The sequence below is a fragment of the Caretta caretta genome, chromosome 12, assembly GCF_965140235.1.
Source record: "Caretta caretta isolate rCarCar2 chromosome 12, rCarCar1.hap1, whole genome shotgun sequence".
In the NCBI taxonomy this organism is placed as follows: domain Eukaryota; kingdom Metazoa; phylum Chordata; order Testudines; family Cheloniidae; genus Caretta; species Caretta caretta.
Genome location: NC_134217.1, coordinates 14,224,110 through 14,244,647, shown reverse-complemented (window position 1 = coordinate 14,244,647; position 20,538 = coordinate 14,224,110). Strand labels below are relative to the sequence as shown.

At 42.2% G+C, this 20,538-nt stretch overlaps 1 protein-coding gene across 15 annotated transcripts in view; it reads left to right on the top strand.

Moving 5' to 3' along the window:
• CHD9 (chromodomain helicase DNA binding protein 9) overlaps nt 1-20,538 on the top strand; it is a 191,683-nt gene that overhangs the window by 125,071 nt on the left and 46,074 nt on the right. For all 15 annotated transcript variants that reach the window (XM_075118360.1, XM_075118359.1, XM_075118357.1 and 12 more), the window contains 7 exons: nt 579-774; nt 2,324-2,491; nt 3,441-3,620; nt 8,022-8,132; nt 9,243-9,439; nt 10,609-10,808; nt 11,339-11,498. In XM_075118360.1, the coding sequence (XP_074974461.1) occupies nt 579-774; nt 2,324-2,491; nt 3,441-3,620; nt 8,022-8,132; nt 9,243-9,439; nt 10,609-10,808; nt 11,339-11,498 (1,212 nt within the window). The remainder of the gene's footprint in view (nt 1-578; nt 775-2,323; nt 2,492-3,440; nt 3,621-8,021; nt 8,133-9,242; nt 9,440-10,608; nt 10,809-11,338; nt 11,499-20,538) is intronic.

Genomic DNA, 20,538 nt, shown 5'->3' with positions numbered 1-20,538 from the left:
CCTTGCAGCATCATGGAAGTACAGTTTAATTAAATAGACATAGGACTTAGAAATCAATATTAGTCATTTGTAGGAATGTTTAATTTGTCGCAACTTGCAGCCAGTATCCAGTATGGATAAAGGCCAGATGGCCAGCTCCCACAAGTAAAAGAGACGTGAGATTTCATTTGTGGACCTCAGGCCTATGGGAGAAGGAAAGACCTGAAAGCTTTGCATACCGAGATTTCACTTTTGATACCCTCTCTGGGAGTATGAGAGATGATTCAGAAGTGTGGGCTGAGTTATGGGTTATATGGTGGGAGCCCTGTAATCCCCTCATTGGATCCAATTAAATGTTTGGTACATGCAAGTCGGGACAGATAGCACACTTTCCCAGTGTTAAAGTAAGAAAGTTGCAGCTGGCCATATAAATCCATCCCTGTGTTTAGCTGCATTCACCTGTGTATCCAAATCAGTGCTGTTCATGAGAGGTAAATAGAAAGCAAAGATAACTTTTTTCTATTGTAGATAATAGATAGGTAACTGTGCTTTTGTAATACCTGTTTTTCTAAATAAGGGGTTTCTTTTGCACTTTCTAGGTACTTATATGAAAGAATTGATGGGAGAGTGAGAGGAAATCTGAGGCAAGCTGCTATTGATCGGTTTAGCAAACCAGACTCTGATCGGTTTGTGTTTCTTCTGTGTACCAGAGCTGGTGGATTAGGCATTAATTTGACTGCAGCTGATACATGTATAATTTTTGATTCTGACTGGAATCCTCAGAATGATCTCCAGGTAAATTCATTTGAGGTTATAACTGGAGCATAAAAACCACCATGCTGTATATTTCAGTAACAGTATAACAGAGCTTTTTTTTTTTTTTTTTTTTTTTTTTTTTTTTTTACAATAGGATTACAGTATACAAACAGAAGATCAACTGTATTTGGCTGGACTGTCTCTTTGATAATCAGAGCTATATTTTTCCATCCCATTTTCTGTAATTGTCTTGAAATCCGAATACAAATGTAAATTTTGAAAGGCTTTCTTCTTTAACTTTTCCTGTTTCTCCCCAAAAATATTCAAAATAGACTTTCTTTATTCATTTAATAAAATTAGTTCTCTGCTTAAATCATAATAAATTTGCAGTATATAAAGTGCAATACAGGCAAACTATTAGTGAGATTATAAAACTCTGAAGGTTTTGAGGATATCACAGAACACATTGGGGGACAGATTTTACTCTCTCATACATAATTAATTGAATAAATGTTAATGGAACTGCTCTGGATTTATAATAGTAGAACTAGAGAAGAATTTGGGCCTATGCTAAGTTTCAGTTATTTCTGTGATGCTCATAGTGTTAGAGAAGGAGTGGGAATGACTTTCAGAAACTATCCACACACAAAAATTGCAGTGGAAAGCCAGTGGCTGGCTATTCATTATCAGTGCAGAAAAATTACTTTGTGTAAATAATAGAGAAAAGTTAATAATATATGTGAAGTGATGTTGAAGTGAAGAAGTAGATATAATCATGGAATTATAATTAGAGGTATCACATGTAAGAATCGGGGGGGGACGTGTCTCCTTATTTACATCATGCTCTTTAGATTACAGCTGGGATTTGGCATACAGTTGTGGACACTCTGCTGCGTATCTCATAGAATAACTGAAGATTGCATCAAGAGGACTATTTAGTATACAAAAAGGGTTGTGGGGGTACACACAAGAGAAATTTGAACTAATAAAATATGTACAAGTTCAGAAAACTGAAGTTATCCATTAAGGACATAGGGGAAGAAAGAGATGACTCTTAATACAAGTAGATAAAAGAATAATGCAAAGATGGAGAGATTTTTCATCACTTATTAAAACTAGAAATAATTGATTAAAATTAAAACTAGAAACCTTCTGTTTAGATTAGCACAAAAATGTTTCAGTTGTAAGATCACCTAGAAAATGGACCGAATTTAAGGAAAAGGAAGTGGAATCAAAATCTCAGAAATCCTCAAATGACTTTGTCTAGCATCTGACTGGAGTGATGTGGAGAGATCAGTACTGTGAACAAATATATAGATAGGATTTAATTATGAGCTAAATAACATGATATCATGCAACTTAGACCACTTCACCTGCATTCTTCCTACTAATCAATCTTTTCAAGACTACTTTTAACTTTCCAGACCTCTTCTGTATTTGTACGACTTCCATTTAAAAACATTGATTTGTTTTCAAGTAGACTGTGTTCCTTTAAGATTACTTTATAACGCAGCAGGTTTCTTAGATGAAGGAATATATCTTGCTCCTAGGCAGAAACCTGATTTTATTTTTGTTTCCTCTTTCAAAGGCCCAAGCCCGTTGTCACAGGATTGGTCAGAACAAAGCAGTAAAGGTCTACAGATTGATAACTCGGAACTCATATGAGAGAGAGATGTTTGACAGAGCAAGTCTGAAATTGGGTCTGGATAAAGCTGTCTTACAGAGCATGAGTGGAAGAGAAAATAGTGTTGGTGGTGTATGTAGACTTTTTGTTTTTGGCCAGAATAACTACCATTTTTAAAGCTACTTTTGTAATTGCAAGGAAACAGCTTAATTAATTTTAACTTTTTTCTTGGGCCTTTTTTTTTTTAATTGTGTGCATAGCTATGTGATGCTTTCTGATGAAGGCAAAGATGAACATTTGGAAATGTCTTCAAAAGCTTAGCCATAAATTTGCTTTGAACTCTTGCACAGACTACTTCCTCCATCTTTTCTTGTTAAACCACAGGGTAGATAATTGCCTTGGTGACGTATCTGAAAAAGTGAAATATTTTGCTTTCCACATTTTTTTTTTAAATGGTATAGGCTTTATTTATTTTATTTGTACAGATTATGCCAGACCATGAACCTAGAATCATTAAAGTATTATGCTTCACATTTCACAACATTCGTTTCAAATTCTTCACAACAGTGAGACAGGATTCCTATCTCATTTTCTGTGCAGCTTTCTGTTTGTATGGAAGAAGGCAGGACTACATTAGCTCCACAATCAAACCTTGATATATCGTAGTTTGGTAAAGGAAGAGTTAATTGAGTTATACTGGTGATCATATACATCTTTAGATATTGATTAAACTAGGGCACAAAGCTATTTTTTCCCCGAGTCCCACATGAATCATGACATATAATAAAGCCTTGATTCATCAAGGTACTCAATAGGTGCCCAAATGTAGACGCAAGGGTACACGAAATATGCTATAATAATATTTATATAAATTTAATATAATTGTATTTATCACTTTATTGTTTTTATTGTTTAATTATAAAAAGGTAGATACTAAATCTACAAATCTGAAAGGTTAACTTAATTATAAAAATATTGGTCATGGAAGTAGGTAGAAAAAATACTGCACATATGCTTTTGTGAATTTTTCATCCATTTTTACAACAAATTAAAACAAAAACACCTTTAATTATTTGTACAGATCCAACAGCTTTCCAAAAAAGAAATAGAAGACCTGCTTCGAAGGGGTGCCTATGGTGCTATTATGGATGAAGAGGATGAGGGCTCTAAATTCTGTGAAGAAGACATAGACCAAATCTTGCAGCGCCGTACGAAAACTATCACAATTGAATCCGAAGGAAGGGGTTCAACGTTTGCCAAGGTACAGTAGCAGCAACTTGTTTTCCATTTGATCATGCTACTCTGCCTTTTATTTAAGAAAATTCTTATTGTTGCTTAGATTCAGAATGTGAGATTTGTAGAACTTTGTGTCAGCAAAGAATTTCATGGGACTGTTTGTTTTTAAATTTGAGGCCCACGTTGCATCTGTTCTTTTGCATGCGCACACTTCTGTCTACTTTACCTTTTGTGTATGTACTTGAGAGATTTTGCATACTGATGTCACTAGAGAGAGACCTATATGGACGTGTGCACATGGAAAAATCTCTGATTGGCATGGCATACATTGAGTAAATTGCATACTCAAAAGTATGGACCACGTGCTGGGAAAACAATAGCTGTGTACTTCTGGTGTTTATTTTTGTTATGTTTTTTTTTTAAAAGCAACGACTACTAATATATTTTTGATATAGAGGACGTACAGTTACTGAGAATACTTTTGCTTTGCTTTATTCATACAGTAGCACATAAACTAAGACAGTCATTGCAGGTGTAAAGCACATACGAGCAAATAAGTGTTGAATGGGATTAAAGAATAACTCAGGTTTATACTGGAAATGCAGAGGCATCTCTTTATCCATATTGTTTTCTTGTTAGGTGTTTGAAAAGCAAAGCAAGGATGGTTGTATAGGAGAGGAAATGAAGATCTATAAAATGTAAGAAAAAGAAACTGAGGGTGTGGGACAAGGATAGAATTGAGGAAAATAATTCCATACTAATTTCTTACTGGTGCTAGAGACAGCATTTACATTTAAGACAGAAAATAGAATATACTCTATGCTGGTTATTGGCAAGGGCCATGTTTGAGCTATTTTATGGCTACTTCTAATTGTATTCATCTAAATCTCTTTGTTTAAAATGCTTCCCTTGAAAATAATTTTAAAGCATTTTTTGATTTCAAGAATGAATACAAACAATGTGAATTATGGGGAGTTATAAACTTTCTCAAATTGGTTAGGCCATTGACATATAACATTCACTATAGCAGACAGAAGTGGCAGAAATAAAAAGAACGAAAAAGGTTGAGGGGGACAGAAGAACTTAGCTTTCTATGGATCTCAGAATATGCATGCAGTTATATTGATTGAGGATCCATTTAAACTTATTGATTGTGGAGTTAGGTTTCTCTTGTGAAACCTATCTTAGGAAAGAAGAATCAGGAAGCTTAATGCTATCATCTCTTCTTTATGAGAACAACCAAAAAGTATTTTTATATATAATTTACCTTTTCTTCCCATGCCAGTGTTATTTGCATGTCTGTCTTTGGCATTAAACTGCCCCCAAATCCCTAATTTAAATTACCAGGGGCTGGAAATCAGAACATTCCCTTAATGTATTCTACTTAAATGAAACCTGAATGGCCATGTCTACACTTAATGGAGATCGACACTGCTGCGATCCATGCAGCAGCGGTCAATTTAGTGGGGTTAGTGAAGACCCCATAAATTGACCACAGAGTGCTCTCTGGTCGACTCCGGTACTCCACAGGAACGAGAAGATTAAGGCAAGTCAACAGGAGAGCGTCTCCCGTTGACGCAGCACGGTGTAGATACCGCATTAAGTTGACCTAAGCTACATCAACTCCAGCTACATTATTCATGTAGCTGGAGTAGCGTACCTTAGGTTGACTTACCCCGGTAGTGTAGACAAGGTCTGTGTAAGATGAAATCCCTAAGTGGTGATGTGGCCTCTTCAGAGAGTTATTTTCTCTGTTATGCTAAATTAGTCATAGGAATTAAAAGCAGCAAGGATGACTTCCTGGGGTCATCTAGTCCTTCCTCCCTGTCAGTGCTGAGTAGTTCCTTATGTTAAAATTTGTAGAGCTCTGTCTTTCCTGCTTTAAAAGTTCTGAGGGAAATACACTTATGAAAATTCCACTCCAGGTCTCCTCTGAAGATTCAGGTGATATATTGAGGGATGATTGTGGAGTCATAGCCATGTAGTCTTTTTACAAAATTGACAGGTTACAAACACTACTGAGTCATTCACTTTACATAAAAATATAAATATTTAGGTCCTGATTCTGCAGTGGGCTCCATTCAGGTGAAACCCTTTGCCCAAGTGGACCTATATGTAAAATCAGGGCCTTTGTTGGGTTTAGCATACATGTTCAGAATTCCTTGTATCCTGCCTATAATTGTTCCTTTGCTATAATATGCATACCAGTGAGACCTTGCTGTATGTCTTGTGTATCCTAAGTTACATGGTACGTAGAATAAATAAACATTTTAGAAAGTCCATCCAACTTTTTTTTTTTAAACACTAGTCTGCCTCTCATCTGAAACATTTCAAATGACCACACCGCACTTTTAAGTTTTCTGGGCTTGCCGAAGGAAGGTAGCAGTGTTTTATGGGTTGGGGGGGGGGAGGTCAGAAACTGCTGCAAAAGGGAATGTAAGGGGCGGAAGACTTTAAAGGTGCATTATGTAATGGCACATTACAGTTTTGATGTGTTAGAGTGGCCTATTCTCTGTGTTGTTGCCTTGAGATCTCTTTGGCAGTCACATGGAGATCTATATATCGTATATACTTGTTCAAAAGCCGAATTTTTTTAGTAAAAAAGGGAAGCATCAGAGAAAGGGGTTGGCTTATGAATGGGTATAGAGAGGGGGAGAGGTGGGGCACAGCCCCTCCCCCCAACAGAGGGGGCAAGGAGAGGCAGCAGAGCCAGAAGGGAAGAGGCGGGTCCAGAGTCTCTCCGCTTCTGGCTACGCTGCTCTCCCCCCAGCCTCAGAAGCAGCTGCAGCTCTGAGGCTGGCAGGCTGTGGCCACGCCACCCGGCCCGGCCCCCCAGAGCAGGCTGTGGCCCAGTGGCTTAGCGAGCGGGGCAGCGATCGCTCCCCCACTGAGCACAAGTGGCACCTTGTCAATTTCTTGGCATCTTTTAAATTTTCCCATGTTGAGGGAACAGGGGGAGCGATCCAGAAAAAAGGTGCCACCCGCTACGGCGCTTTTACGCACCCGGCAGCGCTCCAGGTCTTCAGCGGCGGGACCTTCAGTGCCGCCAAAGACACCCAGAGCGAGTGAGGGCTGGCCGCTGGAGTGCCGCTGGGTGAGTAAAAGCGCCGCAGTGGGTGGCACTTTTTTTTTTCTTTTTTTTTTTTTTTTGCATCGCTCCCCCTGTTCCCTCAACCTGGCTACACGGGTGTGGCCGCGCCGCCCGGCCCCCCAGAGCAGGCTGTGGTCGCCCGGCCCGGCCCACTGGAACATGCTGCGGCTGCGCTGCCCAGCCTGCCAGAGCAGCTCCAGCTAGGCCAGAGACGTCCTCCCCTGGCCCTCCCCAGATAAGGTGGGAAGGGGTGGGATAGGGAGAGTGCAGGAGCCCCGGGCTAGGGGTGGTGTCATGTGGGGGGTGGTCACAGGGGTTACTCCCTGATCCCCAGCTTCTCCCCCACCCCCCCAAATTTCCCCACCAGTTGCTGTCCTGGCCCATCAGGGTAAGCAGTTGGCGTGCTGGGACACTTCGTGTACTTAGGTTTTCCTCCGTGTCTGCGGAGGGCTCGAGGTAAACAAACTGTCTCTGCCAGTCAGCAGCTTATCCTGATGGCCCGGGAGCCAAAGTTTGCTGACCCCTGCATTATAGGGTTGGCTTATGAATGGGTCATAAACATTTTCCATTTTTACTTATCCATCTCGGGGGTGTTGGCTTATAAACGAACCGGCTTATGATCGAGTATATATGGTAATTTTTACCAAACATCATTCTTAATTAGACACCTGATTGTAGGACAGGTCTGGATTCAAATTATCTTTGTGAGATTTCTTTTCAAAATGAAAGGTCCTGCTCTTGTTTTCTTTCCTCTGATCTTATGGCATGTTTTTGGTCAAGGATATACTGCAGTTGATTATTTAGATACTTTCTTTTTGTAATGTCTTTTAGAGGATGCTGTCCATCACTTTTCTGTGCATGGGAATATTTTTGCTGCTGCTGTTCTGCCAGTATTATGTATTTAGTTAAATGTTCTGATCCCTTTAAGGAGCTGGGAGTATCTTCTAAATAGAGAAACCCTTCTAACTCTGCAAGCTCAGAGTTGGCATGTACATGTTTTAGCAAAGTTTTTAGAGCATGAATCAATAATAATCCTGAAATATTTTTCTCAGTAGTTTATATCTTGTCCACCATCCAGCTTTTGGCAGTCAGGATGTACTCTCTTAGTGCTTTTTGTCAGTACCAAATTGATGGAGGCTACAATGTTTTTTTAGCATCTCCTTTCTTAGCTGCTGCCTTAATTTTCTGTGAATTTATGGACTTAGAAGCATTTTTGATGCACACATTGAACATGAGGGGCTTAGTATTTAAAAAGAATAATTTGGTGTATATTTAACATAGTCATTCTGTATTACAGTTTAATGCCATTAATGAATATGATGATGTTTATTGCAGGCTAGTTTTGTTGCATCTGGAAATAGAACTGATATTTCATTAGATGATCCTAACTTCTGGCAGAAATGGGCCAAAAAAGCAGAAATAGATATAGATGCCATCAGTGGTAGAGTAAGTATTTTTTGTGTGTGAATATTTTCATTTGTGTACATTCTTTTTAATGGTCCTTTTTGTCTTTCTCATAATCATGTTGCTCATGTGAGTTGAATATTCTCAATAGAGATTGAACTATCAAGTTACCACCTTTGCAAATTAATATTAAAACCTTTGGCCTTTAAGGATAGCAGTGTTGGATTTATGAAACTTTTTCAACCAAAACTAATCATCACACTTGTTATTTTAAATTGACTTCTTTGGTTAGTCAGTGCATTAGTAGGCAGGTTCAGGGCTTTTCTAATGTAAATCTGGTTCCCAAATGACCCAGGAGACCATTTTAGCACCCAAGAATGGCTGGAACACAAGAGCCAGTCTGACTGCTTGATTTCCATTGGTCACAACCCCTACCATAGGCGCTTCGAAAGAGTGTGAGAGAGAGCCACAATGTCAGTTCTTCTTCAAGTGCTTGCTCATGTCGATTCCATTTTAGTTGTGCACGCGCCCATGTGCACAGTTGTCGGAGATTTTTGCCTTAGTGGTATCCATAGGGCCAGCTGTGGCACCCCCTGGAGTGGCGCTCCCATGCGGCGGTATATCAGGCGCCGCCAGCCCTTCCCCCTCTCAGTTCCTTCTTGCCGGCAACTCCAACAGAGGGGTAGGAGGATGGGACATGGAATTGACATGAGCAAGCACTCGAAATAAAAACGGTTACCTACCTTTCATAACTGTTCTTCAAGATGTGTTGCTCATGGCCACGCCACCCCTGTGTTGAAGGAATCACTAGGTTGTCAGTTTTAAAATGGCTTTATGTCTCCTTTGCATTGCCAAGAGCATAGGGAAGAAACTGGTCCCCAATATCTATGGCAGTATTCAGTACAAACAAAATAAAATGTTACATCTAGTTTGTAATGTACATCTAATGTATTGGTCTCATTGAAGGAGTAAAGAATGAAGAATGTCTGTTTTGTTGCATAAGAATTCTATAATTGGTTTACAGCTAGGAATTTCTTTGATGTTTGTGTAAATGTGAAATTTAAATAGAAATTGCCCTCTCAAAATTATGTCAGGTACTTTTAGAAAATGTTACCAACTCTGTCTTAAATAATATTTGTTAAAATTTTACAGAACAGCCTGGTTATTGATACCCCAAGAATTAGGAAGCAAACAAGACCCTTTAGTGCCACAAAAGATGAGCTGGCTGAGTTATCAGAAGCAGAGAGTGAAGGGGATGATAAACCAAAACTCCGCAGGCCTTGTGACCGCTCTAGTGGATATGGAAGAACAGAGTGCTTTCGGGTGGAGAAAAACTTATTAGTCTATGGGTAAAATATACTCTATTTTGTTAAAGTGAAACTCACAACATAGTGTTGATTTCTAAATATACTAAATCCTATTTATGGAATATACTTTTTGTTTTATTAACAAGAATGAATTACAGATCTTAAGATGTAAAATGGTTATGTGCATTTTAAATATTGCCAACTGTTGAGACTTATAAACTAGTAAAGTATGAGATACACTGGCAGCATAACTCCTTTCCTTTTTCTTCAGTATTTTAAGTCATTCTTCTAATATACTCTTAATGTACTTCTGTATTTTTAATTCTCATCCTCCCCGACTCTTAAGAGGAGTGCTCTCAGGAGCTCAGATGAACTGCAGCTCACCAATAACACTGTCAAACTATCTATCAATTTTTAAATCAGAGTTGTATGCATGAGACACGTTGGGGAAATCTGTTTGGGATGGGAATTTTGTTCTGTACCCTATATAAGTCTTTTCTCTTCTGAAAAGTTTAATAGAAAGAGTGAGGTTTTTCCTTTTTAATCAAAATGTGAGAAATTTGTTAATCCATGGATTATACATAAATTTTAAGTGTTCACTGGAAAGAACTATGCAGAGTTAGAAATTGCGTAATATAATGCACATACAGTATGTGTTCATTTTAAAATCAGTCTGGAAAAATAGGACACAATTTTCAGAAAGAGATACCTAAAGTTAGGCTTATAAATCCATAATTAGGTGCGTAAGCAATCTTATTTTGAAATATACTAAGCACCCTGCAGTTCCAGCTGGTTTGAATAGGAACTTGCAGATTCTCAGCACTTTTGAAAATCAAGCCTATTATTTATGAGCCTAACATTTGGGAACAAAAACCTTGGTCGTAGTTCACATAAAGAGAGAGACAGTGTGTGTACATTTAGCAGTACTGTAATAACGATTTTTGAAAAACCTAAACCAATAATCCATATTTGAGATACACATTCTTCAGATTTTCATTTGAAACGGTTATTTTGATGTTTACAACATCATGGTATCTGAAGCCTGAGTGATTCACAGTCCTTTGGACTCTAGGAGCTTAAGCTTCCGAAGACACCAAAAAAGTGAAAACCACAAAATCTTAAGAAGTTGTTCCTTTTGCAATAATACTCATATACAGATTGCCTGAGTATTGTATTTTAAAAATTCTGCTGGGTGTGTCACTTTGGATCAGGTGGGGTCGTTGGAGAGAGATTTTGTCACATGGTCGCTTCAAGAGGCAACTAAATGAACAGGACGTGGAGATAATTTGCCGAGCACTCTTAGCATATTGCCTTGTTCACTACAGAGGAGATGAAAAGATAAAAAGTTTTATATGGGATCTCATCACCCCAACAGAGGATGGGCAAACACGAGAGCTGCAGAATCATCTAGGTAAGGAACTAAGTGTTTCTGTAATTAGACAACTTTTTGTATGTAATTTTGTGATAAAGAAATCAACATTTTCTAAGTATGTGAAAAAAACAGCTAAAATTTTTGTTTAAAGAATAATTAAATAACTAAAGTAAATGGATTTTGCTGAGGTTATCTCAAAAGGTTGATTGGAAAAGCAAATTCTCCTTTTTCCCATTCTTTGCTATTGCTGGCTTTCCACTATGGGTTGGTATACTGTATGTAAAGTAGACTTTCCCAGTTCATTGCTCACTGAAACCTAGTTCACTGTGTGCTAACAGTGACAACAAGCAATCTCTCCTTTATCTTTCTGTCCTAATGATGAAATACACCTCTTAGAGATTCCCTTTCTGACAGGCCAAGGACCTATAATGAGCCTGGTATCCCATATGGCATTTGAGGTCACCACCAGAGTTTACGTCTCTTTTAGAATATATTAATTTAAAAAACACTACAAAGCATCTGCCAGTTGTACATTACTGTCCATTGCTTTGTATTTTCATTTTGTGTAGGTTTGTCAGCACCTGTGCCGAGGGGTAGAAAAGGAAAGAAAGTGAAGACTCAGGCTAGCACTTTTGATATACATAAAGCAGAATGGCTTCGAAAATATAATCCGGAACATCTACTGCAAGATGAAGGATATAAAAAACACATAAAGCATCACTGCAATAAGTAAGTACTAGTATAAATGTGTGAACGTATTTTTTCAGTTTGTATAAAGGATTATTTTTTCTTTTAGCTCTTCATTGTTATACTCTTAAAAGATTAAAAAGTATATCTTAAAGAACAAAAAGGGGCGGAGGGGCAATCGTTTTTCCCCACCGATGATTTTCCGAAGCAGAAAGTAACATAGCTCTAGTAGTAGTAGTAACCTTTATGGCATTTTATTGTACATTTCCAAAGCATCTTACAAATATTGTTTGTTTCCTTGCTTCTTTGCCAACTTATCATTCTGTGAACAGAGATCTGGGAAGTCTGCTACTTCTGCAGAACCACAGAATTCACAATTGTGGGTGTTGTGCAGAAGGAGGTATTAGTAGCACCTGCTTGTGGGGCAGGCTTATGGAGGGTGGGCCACACATCTCTGGGTGATGGTGTGGCACCTGCTGGTCTTTGTTGGCCCTTTCTTATTAAGAATGCACCTATTGGTCGGTGCCAAACATCCAACAAGCATGTTGGGTTTGGGTGGCTTGGAGCTGCCCATAAAAGGCAGGAAGGAGTAGAAGCAGCTCTCTGTCTATCCCCTTGCTGCAAAATCTCAGCTTCCAAAATGTTACCATCAGTTTCCTGTGTTTCTGTCAGTCTGGGGGTTTGTGTTGTTGGGTTAAACTATATGTTGAGGTTACAAGCATTAGAAGATACAGATACGTTTCAGTTTTAAAACGGTTGCAAGGCATCTGGACTTTAGAGGTTGTTATGGGTTTGATTTAACTCAGTAAATAAATAGCTAGGCTCAATCAGTTTTATTAATCAAAGATTATTAGTCAAAGATTAAAACAGTGTAATACAGAAAGAAGAATACATTACCAGCAATCTGGGATGCAGTAGTGTAGTTTGTAAGCTCTCTCAAAATCTGAGCTTCACTCTTGCTCTCTTTATACTACAGTTGAGGGTTTCATCATTTCTTTGCATTACTTCTCATCTACTGTTTTTGACATGTTTTGAAAGTCTTGCACAGACCCTGCACTAAACAGGGCAAAGTTTGTAACTAGTTTATTACCTTGTTTTGATCATAGTATTCCAGAAATCAGCAAAACTTTAGAGACAGCCTTCACCACTTACAGCTTGGAACAGAGGGCATGTTAGCTAAGCATCAACAAAATTGTTCATCTGTTTCTTTTCTGGAATGACTCTCTAGCTAACACAGAGATCACAATTCTTCACATCTCATCTTGTTTAAACAGTTTAATATAAGTAAAAAGCACTTTGGGGAAAGCGGAACATGAATAAAATTCATAGTTCTACAAAAACACTAAATCTTACAGACATTTTCTTATTTGGCTCCATATGTATGCTCCTGTCTGCAGTAGCCAAGCATAGCAGAATGCCTAAAGGATTTTGGTTTGAGAGTATGTCTCAAGCCTTCTTGTATTCTCCTTCTGTCTACAGAGCAACACAGTTGTGCAAAGCCGCAAAGGTTATAGCATGTAACTTTAGAGTAATGTTAGTGTAATAGAACTCAGCATGAATGAATATAAAGCAATGTAAAATGTAAGGTATTATACTTATTTATTAGGGCTGTTGATTTATCACAGTTAACTCATGCAATTGACTCAAAAAAATTAATCGCAATTACAAAAATTAATCACGATTAATTGCAGTTTTAATCGCACTGTTAAACAATAGAATACCAATTGAAATTTATTAAATATTTCGGATATTTTGCTACATTTTCAAATATACTGATTCTTCTTTGAGTGCTTGCTCATGTCGATTCCATTCTAGGTGTGTGCACGCCCATGTGCATGGCCCTCGGAGATTTTTGCCTTAGTGGTACCCACAGGGCCGGCTGTAGCGCCCTCTAGTGTGCTGCGCCTGTGCTGCGCCTATGCTGCGGTATATTAAGCGCTGCCGGCCCACACCCTCTCATTTCCTTTTTACCTCCCGTGGTGGTCAGTCAGAGCGCCTCTCTTGTTTGTCAAGAGCTAGCAGTTTTCTTCCATGGGCCTTCGGGTCTTTGTTTAATTGTAATTAGTGTTAAGTAGCTGTTAAGTAGCATAGTTAGCTGTTAGCGAAGGTTCTGTCTGGGACTTCGCCCCAAATGGGGCATGCTCCGAGCTCCTGGGTTTGAGCCCTGCTTGGTCTGTAGCAGGCCTATACCTGTGAGTGACCCCCATGACAGCTGCCTTAAGTGCTTGGGGGAATCACACATTAAGGAGCGTTGTCGGATCTGAAAGAACTTTCGGCCTCGCACCCAGAAGGAGAGGGACATTTGCCTCAGAGCCCTCCTGATGGAGTCCGCTCTCCGCCTGACACTTCCGAGCCCTCAGCACAGGCCGCACCGAGTACTTCGGCCTCCGCACCAGCGTATGGCTCCTTTCAGCACTGTTTGCCAGTATCGAAGAAGCAGGCGAAGAAGCACTCGCAAGCGCAGAGCAAGAAGGCCCAAGGGTCATCGGGTAGAGGGACCAGGCCTGTCTGCCAGCATTCTCCAGAGCAGCGCGAGCATGCCTCTGCGGCTGGGGCTCTTGGCCCTCTTAAAAGTCCATCACTGACTCTGGTAAGCAGTATGGGACCACCACCCTGCCTGCACCTTCGTCATCCCAGGCCTGGGAGCAGAGAGAGCACAGGTCTCCACCTGCTCCTGTGACATCTCCGGTGCCACAGGACCAGACTACGGCTCCCTGAGAAGGCAAGCCAGTCATTAAGACCCCTCCAGGGCCGGGGGATCACTGGATAAGCAATCCCGTGGCAGGTCACCCACCTTGAAACGGGCAGAGAAAAAATATTTTGTGCCAGCCAAGGGTTTTGAGTACCTTTATACTCACCCACTTCTGGGCTCGCTGGTTGTGTTTGCGGCCAGCGAAAAGCACAAGCAGGTCCCCACTGCCTCTACTTTCAAGAATAAAGAAGCCAAAAAACTTGATGTATTTGGCAGAAAAAATTATGCAGTGGCCAGCCTACAATTATGAGTGGCGAACCATCAGGCCCTGCTATGCTGGTACAATTTTAACTTATGGGAGAGTCTCCAGAAGTTCCAGGACTCCCTTCCTTAGGGTCAGTAATTTGGTACCCTGGTGGAGGAAAGGACCACAGCAGTCAGATGCTCCCTGCAAATGACATGGGATGCGGCGGAATTGGCAGGGAGAGTGGTTATGCGACGCAACTCCTGGCTCCAAACGGCGGTCCTGTCCCAGGAGATGCAGGCCTCTATTCAGGACCTCTCTTTGACAGAGTTGGGCTCTTCTCTGATCAAACGGACACCAGGCTCCACAGGCTACCCTTCGCTTGTTGGGTATGCACTCACTGTAGTCTGCCAGAAAGCCATTCCAACCTCCGCCACCGTTGAGGCCTTGGCGAGGCCAGCAGGGATCTACAAGGAGAAGGGACACCGGGTTTAGCCGCCGTCGTCCCTCCTCCTCTTGATTTCCAGCCCAACCTGGACCCACTAAGCACCCAGGGCACCAAAAGCAATCATTTTGAGGGTGTGCCCCAGTCAGCCAGCCAGATCCTGCCTGTCCTTTCCTCAACCCCTTTCACCCTACTGCTCGGCCAGGTCGTGAGTTACCTTGGACCGCTAAGTCCTGGACGTAGCATATCGGGGCTACAACCTGCAGTTTGTGGATACCCCTCCTTCCCGTCCCTTCTTTCCTGTCCCTCTTCAAGGACCCCTCTCATGAGCAACTCCTGGTTCAGGAGGTCCACAAGCTCTTGCAGTTGGAGGCTGTGGAGGTGGTTCCTCGGGACATGGAAGGAAGAGGATTCTACTCCCATTACTTCCTAATCCCGGAGGCTATGGTCTCTGCACGGTCTCCCTGGTCTCCATTATCCCCTTCCTGGATCCAGGGGACTGGTACGCTTCTCTTGACTTAAAGGATGCTTACTTCCATATCTCCATATTCCTAGGACACAGGCAGTTCCTGCGTTTTATAGGGACGGGGTGCCATTTCCAGTTCACAGCGCTACCCTTTGGCCAGTCCTCAGCCCCCAGGGTGTTCACGAAATGTGTGGCGCCCATAGCGGCTTACCTCAGATGTTGGGGGTGGGGGGATTCCAGATCTTCCTGTAACTAGATGACTGGCTTATCAAGGGCAGGTCTCCGGGACAGGTGTGGAGAAGCCTCGATGTGGTATGCTCCACCTGCAATGACCAGCACCTGTTAATAAACGCACAAAAGTCCACATTGACACCAGTCCAGTGCATAGAGTTTATCAGAACGGTTCTCGATTCCGCGCAAGCCAGGACCTTCCTTCCAGAAGCATGCTTTGAGGCAATGGTGGATCTCATTGCCCACGTGAGGAGGCATCTGATCACCATGGCCCACACTTGCCTGCGGCTGGTGGGCCACATAGCAATGTGCACATATGTGGTCAAGCACGCCCGGCTTCATCTGCGACCCCTGCAAACGTGGCTGGCAACGGTCTGTGTTCCCAGCAGGCACCCACTAGACCGAGCGGTCATGGTGCCGTACCGCGTCCTCTTGTCCTTGAACTGGTGGCTAGACCCCAAGTCAGTGCTGTGGGGGTTCCCTTTTTTGTCCCCATCACTGTTGCTCACCTTGGTCTTGGACATGTCAGATCTGGGTTGGGGATCCCACCTGGGCGAGCTCAGCACCCAAGGCCGCTGGATGCAGCACAACTTCGCGCTTCATATCAACGTCAGGGAGCTCAAGGCGGTGTGCCTGGCCTGCCAGGTGTTTTTGACCCATCTGACAGGCAAGGTGGTGCCTCATGGATAACACAGCCATGATGTATTGCATCAAGAGGCAGGGCGGCGCCAGGTCTTCTGCTCTGAGTTAAGGGGCGCTCAGCCTCTGGTACCTGTGTGTGCAGAACGCCATCCACCTGGTGGCTGCTCACTTACCTGGAACTGGGAACATCCTGGCAGATCACCTCAGCAGGACCTTCTCCTCTCGCCATGAGTGGTCCCTCCATCTGGAGGTGGTCAACTTGTCCCCCACTGTTGGAAGATCTTCCCAGGTAGACCTGTTTGCGTCCCCGCAGAACAGGAAGTACCACAGGAAGTACCACAAGAACAGGAAGTACCACTGCTCCCTATATGGCGGGGTTAAGGGTTCCTGTTGGATGCCTTCCTGATCCCATGGTCAGGAGTGTTAATGTATGCCTTACTGCCAGTGCTGCTTCTCCACAGAGTCCTGCTTATGGTGAAACAAGAAAGAGCATGGGTCATTCTCATTGCACCAGCATGGCCTCACCAGCACAGGTTTGGCATGCTGCTGAGTCTTTTGGTGGCTGACTTGCTGCAGTTACCTTTCCATCTGGATCTGCTGTCCGAGAACCAAAGCAATCTGCTGTACTCAAACCTGGTGTCGCTGCGCCTGACAGCGTGGCTGCTCCATGGCTGAGCTCGGACGAGGGAGAGTGCTCCGCAGCGGTCCAAGAGGTCCTGCTGGGCAGTAGGAAGCCCTCCACCAAGGCTATCTATGTAGCCACGTGGAAGCGCTTCGCATTTTGGACCTCAGACAAGTGCGTTCATCCTGAGGAGACCTTGTTACAGGTCATCCTGGACTATTTGCTGCACTTAAAGCTTCAAGGCTTGTCGCTGTCTTTGGTCAAGTTGCACCTGGTGGTCATTTCTGCATTCCACCTTCTGCTTCAGGGCACGTCTGTCTTCGCCCATCCCATGACAGCGCGGTTCCTGAAAGGTTTAGAGCACCTGAACCTGCACATCCGTTATCCGGTTCCTCTGTGGGACCTAAATCTGGTGCTCTGGAAGCTCATGGGCCCTCCCTTTGAACCCTTAGCTTCCTGATCTCTCCTGCTTCTTTCTTGGAAGGTGTCCTTCCTGGTCGCCATAATGTCGGCTTGGCGGAGATCAGGGCAATAACATACCCAGTACAGTTTTCTACAAGGACAAGGTCCAGCTGCGCCTGCATCTAGCTTTTCTGCCCAAGTTTGTGTCCCAGTTCCACATGGGCCAGGACATCTACTTACCAGTCCTCTGTCTGTAGCCTCAGATGAGGAGTTCAGGTTGCATACGATGGATATCAGACGGGTGTTGGCCTTCTACATTGATAGAACATGGCTGTTCCGTAAGTCAACACAGTTGTTTGTTGCTGTCATGGACAGGATAAAGGGCTGCCTGGTGTCAGCCCAGAGAATTTAGTCTTGGTTTATGGCGTGCATTTGCCAGTGCTATGAGCTGGTGAAAGTGGCCCCACCAGCGTTTGTGACAGCTCATTCCACTAGAGTGCAGACGTCTTCCTGGTGCAGGTGCCGATTCAAGAGATCTGTCGGGCCATCACCTTGTCGTCCGTCCGTATGTTCGTGTTGCACTACGCACTGACTCAGCAGGCGCGAGATGACACTTTGGCAGAGCCGTACTACAAGCTGAATGATGGTGAACTCCAAGCCTACCTCTGTTGATACGGCTTGCGAGTCACCTAGAATGGTATTGACATGAGCAAGCACTCGAAGAAGAGAAAATGATTACCTACCTTTCATAACTGTTGTTCTTCAAGATGTGTTGCTCATGTCCATTCCATTACCCACCCTCCTACCCTTCTGTCGGAGTTGTTGGCAAGAAGGAAGTGAGAGGGCCTGGGCCGGCAGCGCCTAATATATCACGGCATGGGCACAGGACGCTAGAGGGCGCTACAGCCAGCCCTACGGGTACTGCTAAGGCAAAAATCTCTGACGGCTGCTTACGTGGGTTGTGTGCACACCTAGAATGGAATGGACATGGCAACACATCTCGAAGAACAGTTACGAAAGGTAGGTAAATGTTTTTTCGATTACAATACAGAATACAAAATGTACAGCACTCACTTTATTTTTATTACAAATATTTGCACTGTAAAAATGATAAAAGAAATAATTTTTTTCAATTTACCTCCTACAAGAACCATAGTGTAGTCTCTTTATCATGAAAGCGCAACTTATAAATGTAGATTTTTATTTTATTTTAGTTTTTTTTTTTTTACATAACTACACTCAAAAACAACACAATGTAAAACTTTAGAGCCTACAAGTCCACTCAGTCTTACTTATTGGGCAGCCAATGGCTAAGAGAAACAAGTTTGTTTACATTCATGGGAAATAATGCTGCCCGCTTCTTATTTGCAGTGTCACCTGAAAGTGACAATGGAGGCATTTTTGTAGCCGGCATTGCAAGGTATTTACGTGCCAGATACACTAAACATTTGTATGCCCCTTCATGCTTTGGCTACCATTCCAGAGGGCATGCTTCCATGTGATGATGCTCATTAAAAAAATGTGTTAATTAAATTTGTGACTGAACTGGTTGCGGGAGAATTGTATATCTCCTGCTTTTTGTTTTCTTGCATTCTGCCATATATTTCATGTTATAGCAGTTTTGGAACCCAGTGTGTTTGTTTTAAGAACACGTTCACTGCAGATTTGACAAAACTCAAAGAAGGTACCAGTGTGAGATAACTACGGCACTCGACCCAAGATTTAAGAATCTGAAGTGCCTTCCAAAATCTGAGCGGGATGAGGTGTGGAGCAACACTCCGATGCGGAAACTACAGAACCTGAACCACCAAAAAAGAAAATCAACCTCCTCCTCCTTCGAGTGATTGCTCAGTCCATTCAACTTAAGTGTGTGTGCTCACCGCATGCAGCAGTGCCGAAAGTTTTTCCCTCAGCAGTATCCACACACACCTAGGTTGAATGGACATGAGCAACACATCTCAAAGAACACGAGTTCTGGAGCTGGTGACATGTCTCTGATGATGAAAATGAACGTACGTTGGTCAGCACCGCTTTGGATCGTTATTGAGCAGAAGCCCTCATCAGCATGGACGCATGTCCTCTGGAATGGTGGTTGAAGCATGAAGGGACATATGAATCTTTAGCACATCTGGCACTTAAATATCTTGCAACAGTGCCATGCCAACACCTGTTCTCACTTTCAGGTGACATTGTAAACAAGAAGCGGGCAGCAGTATCTCCTGCAAATGTAAACAATCTGGGTGATTGGCTGAACAAGAAGTAGGACTGAGTGGACTTGAAGGCTCTAAAGTTTTACATTGTTTTATTTTTGAATGCAGTTATTTTTTGTACTTAACTCTACATTTGTAAGTTCAACATTCATGATAAAGAGATTGCACTACAGTACTTGTATTAAGTGAATTGAAAAATACTATTTCTTTTATTTTTACACTGCAAATATTTATAATATAAAATGAGCACTGTATACTTTGTATTCTATATTGTAATTGAAATCAATATATTTGAGAATGTGGAAAACATCCAAAAATATTTACATAAATGGTATTCTATTATTGTTTAAGGTGTGATTAATCGCGATGATTTTTTTATCACACGAGTAATCACAATTAATTTTTTAATCGCTTGACAGCTCTGTTATCTGTTTGTGAGAGCTGTTTCCCCAATATATTCTCTTTTACAAGAGTCAGCTTCACTAACACTGATAAAAGTCCACTCCTTATATGATATTTGTCACTACGGCATTTAGCAAGGTATGTGACTAAAACATTGCAAGCTTGGCTTTTCCTATTTCACGTATGGCCTGGCTAGTAGTTTGGCAACTACCATGGGGCCTTGGCTTAGTTTAGTCAAGGGTGAAATCCTGGCCAGATGAAGTCAATGCGAAAAAATCACACTGATGTCAGTGGGGTCAGGATTTTCACTCTGGAGATACAGTGTAGGTTTGTTTGGCAGTTACATTTGGACTTGGAAACAAATGAGTGAGTTTCTAGTGAGATATGCAGATGAGGTAATATCTTTCATTGGACCAGTTTCTGTTGGTGAGAGAGACAAGCTTTTGAGCTTACACAGAGTTCTTCTTCAGGTCTGGGAAACGTGCTCAGAGTGACAGCTAAATATAAGGTTAGAACGGAATGTTTAGCATTAATATTTAACACACATTTCAAAGGACCACTCAAGGTGAAGTGCTGTTAACATCTCTCCAGTCATAGAGGGGGGAAAAAAGCTGAGTGGGAGGTTTGGGGGTTAAATGGCTTATACAGGTGTGGCGGGTGAATCGCCGTCTGGGGGAGGCCCCTGCCACAGCCCCCCCAGTCCCGTGTGCAGGGTGGGCGCATTGT